Source organism: Corvus brachyrhynchos, unplaced genomic scaffold (assembly GCF_000691975.1).
Source record: "Corvus brachyrhynchos isolate BGI_N302 unplaced genomic scaffold, ASM69197v1 scaffold178, whole genome shotgun sequence".
Classification (NCBI taxonomy): Eukaryota; Metazoa; Chordata; class Aves; order Passeriformes; family Corvidae; genus Corvus; species Corvus brachyrhynchos.
In genome coordinates this window covers 1,791,603-1,803,718 of record NW_008239304.1, presented here as the reverse complement: position 1 = coordinate 1,803,718, position 12,116 = coordinate 1,791,603, and the positions used below count along the sequence as shown (strand labels likewise).

General features: G+C 37.7%; 1 protein-coding gene across 1 annotated transcript in view; it reads left to right on the top strand.

Moving 5' to 3' along the window:
• The first annotated feature begins 1,444 nt into the window (after window positions 1–1,444).
• CPE (carboxypeptidase E) overlaps window positions 1,445–12,116 on the top strand; it is an 18,960-nt gene continuing 8,288 nt past the window's right edge. The window contains exons 1-5 of the mRNA XM_017740636.1: window positions 1,445–1,678; window positions 3,463–3,630; window positions 4,571–4,688; window positions 5,726–5,903; window positions 9,710–9,717. Of these exons, the coding sequence (XP_017596125.1) occupies window positions 1,460–1,678; window positions 3,463–3,630; window positions 4,571–4,688; window positions 5,726–5,903; window positions 9,710–9,717 (691 nt within the window). The 5' untranslated portion in view covers window positions 1,445–1,459. The remainder of the gene's footprint in view (window positions 1,679–3,462; window positions 3,631–4,570; window positions 4,689–5,725; window positions 5,904–9,709; window positions 9,718–12,116) is intronic.

The following is a 12,116-nucleotide window of genomic DNA, read 5'->3' as shown; positions in this document are numbered from 1 at the left end:
TTGCATTCCCTAGTATTAGCAGATAGGAAGAAATGGTAAATAGGATCTCAGTGCCAAAAGAGGAAATGGAGGGGCTTAGTCACAGTAATGGCATTGTGTCTGTCAGATAAAATGAAACTGTTTCATTCAAATTACAAGACTTTTAAACCTGTCCGGCAAAACATTTCAGGGATGAATCCTTATTTATAAAACCAATTTAGCTGGAAGGAAAGGAAGTCATGGTATTAATAGCCCTGTGTCTGCTAGCATCTTATCACCGGATTAAGGTTAACAAGCACAGACTGAAGGGTTGTAAGTAGATATGGCTGCATCCTTGATTAGCAATTACTTAGGTCTTGTTTGTGTAACACTTTGCCTGGCTTGAATTTGCCCCTCTAATAGTGCAAAAGGCTATCACAAAATGTGGTTGAAGACTATTCAGAGCCTATAATTAGCTGAATGTTTAATTAAAGCAGTTGAAACAGAACCGCATTTTAAAAGGAAAAGCATAAGGGAAAAGGAGCTTCAGCCTAGAAAACAGCATATTCCTCACTTTAGTTCCAGGGCACCCCTCTTAATCTCACTCAGTTATTTACATGTACACTAAAACCTCTCTGGAATGAGGGCCCAAAATGCATTCTTTTAAAAGGTCAATCCTTCACTGCTCCACAAGACATATGTTGTGTGGTTTTAATGTCCATGGTTGTGAGAATGAGACTATTTTGCAGTTGGGAATACTGGATGGCTTTTTTTATACAGAGTCTATATATTGAATATATGTTACACATTTAATATGTGTATTGTGTGTCTATGTAATATGTAAAAAATTTACAATAAATATACACATAAACATTCAATATAGATTATATATATGGAATAGTTAGGCATATATTTAATTCTGTTTATTAGAATGTTAAATGGAAATTATTAATTTTATGAATTAGGTTGCTGCACTTGGTTCATAAAGTCTGAGTTGAATATCCAAAACACCTGCTGAGTAAGATTTCTCGGATCGCTGTGATCAACAGCTGTTCACTGGTGTTGCTTTCATGAAAGACTTGCAGTTTAATGCATGTGTAGTGCAATAAACTTAACCTAATCTTGGAGAGAACATTAAAGATAAGAAGCTCTGTTAGTGTGAGTTTATATATTTTAAAACTATGTAATCAAGACACACTTCTGTAGTATTGATGTATCAACTGCATTAGATCTCAACAGCAGTAATGTTAATGTTGGTGCTTAGCCTTTATTTTGGCACACTGTGCTGTCCTCTATTCTTCTTGCTCTGCCTTTGGCAAAGAGCTGAATATTAATTAGCATTTGTTAAGCCAGAGTTTAAAAAAGCCCTTAATCCACTTTTCTGAAGGAGGTTTGAAGTTTCCTGGGAATATCATGCCCATTTGTAGTAATAGTCATACCCACATCTCAGGTGTGCTGTGTGATCCAGTCCACAGGTGATTCTTATATGCTGTTCTAATACATGTTCTTCCTTTCTCTTGCAGGAGAGCCAGAATTTAAATATGTTGGGAATATGCATGGGAATGAAGCTGTTGGAAGGGAGTTACTCATCTTCTTGGCGCAGTACTTGTGTAATGAATACCAGAAAGGAAATGACACTATTATCAACTTGATCCATAGCACACGTATCCATATCATGCCATCTTTGAATCCAGATGGCTTTGAGAAGGCAGCATCCCAGGTTTGTAAGGCTGTGTGTGTAAGAACAGTTATCAGTGTCTGTCAGCCTTATCAGAACAGCACTTGGACTAACAGTTTTACAGATACAGGGACTCTTGGTGGTGATTGTTGAATGGAACAACAAAACCAAAGTGTTTCCTAATAGTACAGTAGGCTTGTGATGTTTAACAAGGAGGATTTTATGCATGACTTTTCAACAAGTAGCCTTCTCTCTTGTGATGTTAAAAGATAATGATTATGTTTCATGCATATTTTTATCTAAGTTCACTGACTGAACTGCCTCCTAAACAAGTAACTTCTAGTAATACATGATGTTTCAAAATGCTAGAAGAGGGAAGTTTGTTTTCTTTAAGGATCTTCCCATGCAAATACACTTACAAAAATTATTCACGCTCATCAGAGCTTGGTCCCAAAGCAACAACTTTGTGAACCATCTTTTTAATATGAGTAACTTCGACTCTGAATTTCATGCATGAGGTACTTTAATTAAGGTATTAGTCAAGAAAATTTAGTATGCATTTTAGGGTGATGACTCAGTCAAGAAACATATTCATTAATGCATAGTTAGCAAATGGAAGTCAAATAGTAACCCTCTTATAAAGATTCTGGTGTGTATTTTGTTACAAACAAAAACAAGAACTTCCTTGCTTATAAGGTATATTTATTTTTTAAATTAATATTGAAATGTTGAAAGTTCTCATGTGACTCTATGATTAAATAAGTCAAACCTTATTAAGATCTTTATTAAACTGATTCTCATGAAGTATTTAAAAGAAGTGCACAGGCTCTTTATATTCGGTCGTACATCTCCCTCTCGTGGTAGTGAAGCAGAAGCTGTTCTCAGATTGGTGTAACATTTTACTACTTTGAAATTTCTCTCTGTAGAGGTTCTGTAATATTATTTGAAACTTTTGCTCCTTAGCCGAAGTACCCCTGCTTTTATATGGTTGCCTTACAATTTAAATATGTAAATATGTATATCTTATTATAAATATAATTTATAAGATTCGATTTAGTACTGCTGTTCTAATTTAGAAGTATCTTGATCTTGCACACACAGTGTGACAGTAAATTCAATATACCCCAAGATTAAAACCAGTAACCTGACTAAACCTACATTAAAGAGTACTGAAATCTTACAGAGGGAAGCTAGGGAAAACTATGCATTCTGAAGGCATTTTCTCAATGAAACCCAGAACTTATTTTAGAGAATCATTTTAAAGAAATAATTTTGCAAAAATTCTCATTGCTACCATTTCAGTGAACAAGGTTAACAGACACAATAAAAATAAAAGATTCAAGTAAATATTAAGGTCCTTCTTTAGCCTGAAGTTATTTAGAGGAACTTTGAAACAAGTGCAAACATTCCTTGTGGCTGGAAGATAAATCTACAGGTGTTCTGAGTCTCGTTACAGTGAGATCTGTAATTCACAGTCAGGGCATGAGGCAATGGGGAAAGGCCAAGTCTTAGGGGAAGACACAGCTGGCACTGAAAAATCTGCTACTGCTGCTAATTTTACTCATCCTTAGTCCAAGTGTGCCATATGAGAGTAAGCCTGTTCTGCAAGCCCCTCAGTGAAATAGAGGTTGGTTTTTCCCCAGCAGAGCTCTAGGAAGGAATAAGTGTGATTGACTCAGCTCTTGGTGCCTCAGGAGTTTTTACTCACACATGATCCCTTCTTATTCTCAGGCACATGAGGAGTAAACATACCCATATAAAGCTTGGTATGTAATCTACTGAATCTACTCATCTCCCTTCTCTTTCTGTTCCCTTTCCTCATTTAGCCTGGTGAACTTAAAGACTGGTTCGTTGGTCGAAGCAATGCCCAAGGGATAGATCTAAACCGAAATTTTCCCGATCTTGATAGAATCGTTTACGTTAATGAGAAGGAGGGTGGCCCAAACAACCATCTTCTGAAGAACATGAAAAAAGCTGTGGACCAGAATCCCAAGGTAAATAGGGGCTGACTGTAGGGTCACTTACATGCTCACCTCTTCCCTTTTATGTAAGCAAACAGCAGTGACCTCTAAGAGCTGTGTGTATGGTCCTTATGATTCATGTTATTCTGAATATTTTGTTCATTTTGTTAAATTTATCCATCTGATGCTTCTTGAATTTTTCCTCAAAATGGATTGCTGTAGTAAGCTCTTATGATCCATCTTGCTTAATCCATTGACAATTCCTCAGTCAAAAGATGTGGGTTTTTTTTTCTTGTGTAGCCTTCTCTCTTGATTTTAAGCTATTTTTGCAAATATTCTGCATTTTTACCATTGCCAGAAATCCACTTGTGTATTGTGCTTAATTTTATTGCTAGCTAGATAGCTATTCTCACATAGAACAGATGCATTTTTGTTAGGTTTAAGCCTTTAATATGCAGCTGTATATCTGGAGGGATTTTTATCTTCTTGTGTTTACCCCCAGAGGACGTTCTAGAAAATAGAGTGTTGTGACTGCAGTCCCACAGGACTGTGGCCTTAATAGCTGTGTTCTGTCATCAAATTCAAAATATTAATGAAGTAATTTTACTTTCCATGCAGAGAAAAGACTGCACCCTACCAACATTTATTTTTAATTATTTTGTTTTCCTTTGTTTAAAATTGGGTAGGCTTTTTTATCCGTAATGGGAAGAAGTAAAAGACTGAGATTGCCTTTTTTTGTAGTCTTATTCTGAGATAGCTGACACCAGTTTTGGATTTATATTAATCCACGTAATACAATTATAAATCTAATGTAAAGTACTGATTTAATTTTCTCTGAAATCAGAATAAAATTGCTGTTCATTTGACTGTCTTGCACAGTGTATGTGATAATAATAAAGCCCACTGTATTTAATTGAATGTTTCTACATTGGATTATCGATTTGTAACTGCTGGTGATGCTATTTTGTTGTAGCTTGCTCCTGAAACGAAAGGTGTCATTCACTGGATTATGGATATTCCCTTTGTGCTCTCTGCCAATCTTCATGGAGGAGACCTTGTTGCCAATTATCCTTATGATGAGACTCGGAGTGGTATGTAAATAGAAGTTAGCATGAAACAGTAGGAGATAGAAATTTCATTCTATGCTTATTTCACTGCTAGCTAAGATCCACTTTATAAGCCTTGCAAGCAAAACCATAAAACAATCCAAAAACATATAAACATTGCAAAAAACCATTTATAAACATTATTTATAGTCATTCCATTATAATGACTTATTTTATCATATTAATCACGTGTTTAAAGCTAGTCACTGTATGACCATATTTTCTAGTTTTGAAGATGATAGTTTGTTTAGGTAAATTTACATGGCAAAAATGATGTAATACCCGAGGGAATCATAGTCCCTGAGATATATTAATCAAGGCACCTTAGCTCTTAAATTAGCTGGAGATGTTTGTACCAGTTTAAATAAAATGAGAAAGATGTGTCTAGGTTAAGGTTTCTTGGACCTGTAAAAAATGAATTTCTGAAAGCAGTAGTGTGCTGACAGAAACAACTATCACTGTTGCTGGTTTCAGTATTGGTCCCTTATAAGAAGGATCACATTGTGGCAGAGATGTTATCTTATAGTATAAAGCAATATTTGGGTTTTTTGCTGCTATGGGATGAACACATGACTGAAGTTTCATGAAATGATGATATTGTTTGTGATTCTATTCTTTCAGTTGACTTTATCACAGTTAAATTGCAAATCCTGTTAATATCCTACTATAAAACTCTTTGGGAGATGCCTGTGTTTTTGTACTGTGTGTTCTTCTAAAACAATGTCTAAAGCCTAGAATACCTTAGGTTTTGTGGTGTACTTTTAAAGTAGTATTTTCATAAATATTGAGACTGTTGTGATTAGTCACTTTAGTGATAGGGCAACAATTGATGAAGCATTGGGGAAATGTTAACATTATTAAGATAATGCTATATTAACTTGTGGTGCTATAGGACACTTACCTGTGTACATGGAATTTTCAGGCACAGTTCTGCTCTGCAGTGCTGATAATCTAAGTTGTGAGCCCAGATGCTATGACTGCCCTTTCAATAATCCTTGTTCCTGGAACTTTTTCCTCCCCAGGCAGTGCTCATGAGTACAGCTCCTGCCCAGATGATGCTATTTTTCAAAGCCTGGCTCGCAGTTATTCTTCTTTTAACCCTGCTATGTCTGATCCAAACAGACCACCGTGTCGTAAAAATGATGATGACAGCAGCTTTGTGGATGGAACAACTAATGGTGGGGGGGGGGGGGGGTCCATGTCACTGGCTACTCTGAGCTTGAGTTATGTTATCCACAACTTTTGGCCTGGTTAAGGCTTAATCAAAGGCTGATTACTCACCACAATACATCTATTAAATCCCATAAAGCTCACTGTGATAACTATTAAAATATTCCTTTTTATTGCTTTTTCTACGGTGTTTCTTCAGGGTTCAGGTCTCTGCAAATTTAATAGTTCTACAGTGGGCAAGTGATTGCTCTGCTTCCATGAAATATTAAGGGAGTTTTGGGGGTGGGGGGGAGGGGTTAAGAAAAGAGTGAAAATCCCCAGACAAACCCTCGTTAGAGCAGGCTGCTGATGGTTCATTTAAATCTCAACAACGAAGGCATCCAAGCTGAAAGAAGTGGGGAAGCCTGGTTGCCTGATTTTGCAGTGTTATAGAAAATGGGAGTTTGGCCTTGGGTTTTAATGGGAACGAAAGCAGCCATGAAGATACTTGCATCTCCATGCTTTGTGGCTTGGTTAGTGCCTGATTCCTGCCCAGGTGCTGTTTCCCTAGACTTTGGCAGAGCCTTCTGTGCTAAGAGGAGCAGCAGAGCTACTATGGGCATGTCCAGACTCATTTTCCAGAAGTCTAGAAGAGTAGCCTGAAATGAGACATGTAATTCAAATGAGACATTTCATTCCTTTCTACTGAGAATTTGGGTATCTTTGTAAACTGAGGCAAACAGGTCTTGGGATATCTAAATCTTAGAGTGTTCTGCCTCTGCTAAACTTGGAGTGACAACTGTGCTGAAGGTTTCTGAGCTAGCAACCCAGCTTGTGTTGGAGTGATTTGCCTGTGCTTTGGCTTTGTTGATTTATACTGGATAACTTTGAACACACACAACTCTTTTATTGTTTGCTTTTCTCTTGATATCCAATTACAGTCTCTGAATGAATTTTAAATTTTTACCTGAAGTGAGTAGGAATCTCTAAAAACATTAGACAGCCTAAGTGGTAGCCTAACTCTGCTTCTCTTACAGTAAAGGTGGTATGAAAAGAAGAAAATATTTAAGCTCCTGTGAAGAAATTAGAAACAGAACAATGACTGGTAGTGCTCACATAGCCAGTGATCACCAGGGGTTGAGTGTGAAGTACAATATTGAAATCTCTGGATATAGCTAAAACCCCAAAATATCCCTTTGTGTGAGGCTTTCCAGACTTTGAATTGGAGCCATTAAAACACCCTTGAAAACAGAACTTTGCAAAAGCTGAAGAAAAATTAATATAAACAAAATATTGAGAAGTTTGATAGTTAAAGTTTGTTTCAATTCAGTTAAAATTTGTCTTAATGAAATATTAAATATTAAATACATCCATGTTTTGTAGCTAATTTCAGCTTATTTTTCTTTAAGAAAATGCTATGAAAAGCAGTCCTTCCATTGTTTTGATGAAATGCTTTGATTCTGATTAAACTGCACATGGCAAAGACACATTTTTCCATTGGAAAAACTTTTTGGAAAGTTTGATTTCCTCTTTTTGGATCTTATTTTAAGTTAGATTGCTAATTCCCCAAGTGAGGCCTTTCTTTTTCTCATATTTGTACAGACATTAGTAGGCAAGAATCCTAGTGCTAAGCAGGATCTGTCATCCTAATGTGGTGCAGCTAATAAAAAAGAGAGACACAACAATATACTTTGGACCATACAGAATAAATCTGTTATTGGTTTTGGGGCTTTTTTTTTTCCAAGTGTAGAAATCAGCTGGCAAGCTGTGACTTTTGAACAAAACCTCCATGGTAGTGTTTGCTGGCTTAAAAAACCAAATATAATTCAGTGAAAACAGTTCTGCTTTTTCTATGTCTAGTGCTAAGGAAAATAACTAAACACTGCTCAGTTCAAGTGAAACTTTCCTTGGAAGTTTTATTCTGAAAAGCACCTACTGAAAACCAAAATGTGGCAATTAAGTTGTTGATGGTATCAGTGATCTTTTGCCACCCATATGGTAATGAACTCAAAGTTAGCAGCAGCATAAGCTGTTGAAAAGCCATTTTTGTTGCTTTAGGAAAAGTATTCCACTGTACATCCTTACCAGAGTTAGGAAGTTATCAAAAGAAACTCTGAAGACTTTGTCTCCGTTGTATCTGCTCCTCTTGGAGCTGAGGTGGTGCTTCTCTGCCTTTGCACCCTCAGGTTCCTCTGGGCTTTTGTCCCCCACTTCTCCCCTTTTCCCTTCCTTTCTCACTCTTGTACTAAAGCCACACATTCCTCTTTCCACCAAACACAGCTCCATTATCCACTCCTGCCCATTTTCTGTCTCTATTCCTGATCATCTCATAGATTCTGCCTTTGACAGTACCTTATCAGACCAAGAGCCCTGACCTAGGAAAGGATTTTTCGTTCTAATGAGTTACTGTAGGTGCTGTTGCCCTACAGAGCTTATTATGATGCCCCCACTTGTGCAACATCAATTCTTTGCCTGTATAATTGATCCTCAGGGACTTGTACCTTCTGTAAAAGACAGCCCTGCAGGGTGAGCCAGCAGCAATCTTCACTGGTTCTGCAGGGGTAGTATATGGATGGTTCTCATGTGACTGTGGGCTGCTTTTCATGTCTTTCTGAACACCTGGATTCTTTCAATAAGAAGACTGAATGTCTGTGGCAGAGACATCTGGCAACAGTCCTTGGGTCTAACTGGAAGTGCAGAGGAGCCCTCCATTGCATTCATGTTCCTTCCTTCCCTTTCGTCTGTCCTCAGTATTTCCTCACCAACCTCGTGCAACGTGGCAATTCCCCTTTCAGGCTTTTGGGTTGGAGAGAGTGGATGATGTAGGGGAATATTTGACTGTTGCTTCTCTCTCTTAATACACTTTTCTGTGAGGTTCTTCTGAACATTACTGTTTACTAGTTACTTCCTTCTGTAGAGCAGGGGTACAGAGAAAAGTTCCTCCCAAGTGCATCTTTGCACTAAGGCCATGATGTCTCTTACACTTGTAGTAGTTGTCTTCTGTAATTAGTTGATCTGTGTAGGTTTTTCAGAGGCAGCAAGCAAAGGCAAGGAGGTCATTCTTCTGTGTTCAGGAATGGCTCTTTTGGCCATCAGACTCTGGGGAGAAACAAGTTTGTACATAAAAACCACGTTGTTTTTAACAGTGGCCTTCTCCCTATCAGCATGTAATTAATGATTTCACTCATGCACAAGAAAGCCAAATTAAATTTGCACAAACAGCTTTAATTTTGGCATTTCCTTAGCTGTTGACTGTGTAACTTTTCAACATCCTTAATGATTTCTTAATGTACCTTTTGTTTGGACTACCTATTTGGAACCATAAATGAGAAGAACAGATAGTAATCAATTACTACCTAGCCACATGCCTGTTCTGATTTTTCTGTCATTACAGAGTCACCTGAGTCTAATCAGATTCATGTCATTACAAAAATAGCTTTTCAAAGCAGCTTATACTGATGTACTATTAGGCTATTGTTTAAGTGTCTTTTTTTAATTTTCAGATTCTCTCAAATCACTCTTGGCACTCAACTAATTCCTAACTTGAATTACCAGTTTTGGAAGCAGTGTTAGGTTTTTTTTAGGATTTCATTGATCACATGTAGGAGGCACATGTTGTCCCTGTTCAAGTACATCCTGTCCAGCTCAAGGTTACTGTCTTTTCTATGTGTAGAAGCTGAACTAACTTAGTGCTGTAGCTTGTAATTCAAAGTCTGAAGTAATTCTGAGGCCTGGATGCCAGGGACACATGCTGCATTCCACTTTATTTATGACGCTTGGTGTGCCTTTATTAAAATGTGAAGAAATTAATTTTTTTCCCATATTCTAAACTTATTTTTGTAAATGCTAACACAGAGTCCCTCAGGTCACTGGAGTAGTGAAACAGAGAAGTTTTTGTTCTCAAAGTCCTCACCATGGTCAGCAATAAAGGGCATTCATCCCTGAATCTCAGTTGTATCTGAGGTATCTAAGCCTTTCTGGCCTTCAGAGAGTGGTTCCTGTTAAAGTATAACAAAGGGGTACACTTTGTCACAGTGAGAGGCTCTGGGGGTGTGGTGATGTGCATGCACGTGATACATGCCATGTTCATGAGGAGAAGGGATAGGGCACTTAGAGGACTTGACCAGTGGCAGCAAAGTTGCTGCAATATTGAATAAATCTTTAGAAATGTTTTGGTTTCTTGGGTATTGCACCTAATCACCACAGTGAACAAGGAGGTAAAGAGTACACAGTCCAATGTACTCCAGATTACGTATATGGTAGGCCACAGTTTAGATCTTGACCAGCTTCACCCCATTCTCTGTCCCAGAGATTCAGATCATCTCCTGAACTTCAATGATACAAAAGCTGAATTTTTTCAGCAACACAGGAACTTTGGACAAGGCCAGGACCTGGGAAACAAACTATAGGATATGGATATTGTGCACAAAACTGGAAAATATATTGCTTCTTTATTCTGTTCTTGAGAAACTAGGGCATCTCTGAGTAATGCTTTGGAAGGAAGGAGAAATTTCCTGAGAATTGGAACAGTAATGGTCAAGAATTGCTGTCACCACGGTAAAATTACATGGTGCCCTTTGGCTCCCTGTTCTCCTCTTCATGCATTCTTTCTTTCTTTCTGTTAGAAGAAGTACAAAAATCAACAAAAGCAGCTTTATCTAGTGTCCAGAACAGATGCATGATAATTAGCACTGCTGTGAGGATTTTACTCATGACTCCACTCCTCTCTTGCTGTGTGCTGCTGAATGGTCCATCTAAGAGGTCTGCCTGCTGGAACATCAGAGCCATCCTTCTCAGGAGCCTTTGCCTTCTGTGTCCTCATTTTTCTTAAAAAAGGTTTAGAAATAAAAAGGTTCTTTTAGCAATCAGAAAAATCCCCGTGCCTATCAGTAGCTGGGAGTCTTGTCGCCTGGTTGGCAGAAAAGAGCCTCTTCACTCTTCAGTGTGTTGGCAGAATCCCACCTGACTCTGTCTGTTTACTGCCCTCGGGGTTTTCTTTGGGATATGACATCAGCTCTCTGGGCAGTTATGGACCCATGATCAACCTGATGCTGCAGTGAAGACACTGCATCAGGTCTCATCTGTAGCTTGCATAGAGGAACACAGGGCTGAATGAATTAGCTGTCTTAGAAGCACTTCTAAATCCCTCAGGGACCTCCATGGGAGTGGCTCAAAAGGCTCGATGGCCACTTTCTTTTCAGGCCTCCATTTGAGAATCCACTGACTCTGCCAGCTAGACAGACTGGGAAGGCGAGGGATAGTTCTACATCAGCTTCTGCAAAGCATTTATTTATGGCCCTCCTGGGGATGGCCACTGTCCCTCTCCAGTTGGCTGATCCAGTTACGAAACTGGAAACCTCCTTGGCTTTTGGTTGACCAATTTAAGAATATAGCCAATATATCCCTGTAGTAAGAGGATGGGCTTAAAAATGTAAAAGAATGCATATTCTCCATCAAGTTTTTTTCCTAGTGATGATGCTACTATGCTACTTATGTTTTCAAATTTCAGTTATTAAAGTTGCATTTATAGTGATGTTTCTCTTCTCTTTCAAAGGCTATCCAGTCTTGATTTTGCAGAGGCATTGAGTTGGAGAAACCCTATCCACAGAAAAATTTCCATGTAAATTAATTTTATAGGAAGTTTTATTTTGTGCAGTTTTTTTGGTGGAGAATATTTGAAATCGATGCAGAAAATCTTGACAAGAAGATGTTTTCCATGTGAATGTTAATAACTTGAGACATTATCTTTTTAGAAAAAAAAACCAACACCTTTTTGACCCTTCTTTATAAATCTCTTTTTTCAATGTCGCTTTATTATGTCTAATTTGCTTTAGAATTAATTGTCATTCTTCTTGGTTTACAAAGTGATCTTCCTTTTTTTGTTGGTTTTTTTTTCCATGGAAATATTTTAGCCATAATCTGAAATAATTTTCTGTTCCCAAGGAGAAGAAATGTAATTTATATCTCAGCTATCCAAAAATGTGAGAGCTAAAAGTATACAGGCCACATACAGCATCAAGTAGAAGTATACAGGCTATTTATCAAGGCTTTTCTAAACTTTCCCTGGGAAGAGAATGTATTTTGGAATTAATTGACTTATTGGTTTGTCTGATTTAAAGCTTCTAAATTCAAAATTAAGCAGATGAAATGGAGCTACATCAACTGTATTGATAGCTGTTATTTTCTAAATAGTCCCAGCATTTCATGTGTTCCCCCTTATTTACTTCAGAGTAGTGCAAAATGCATCACTAATGCTCTCTTCTG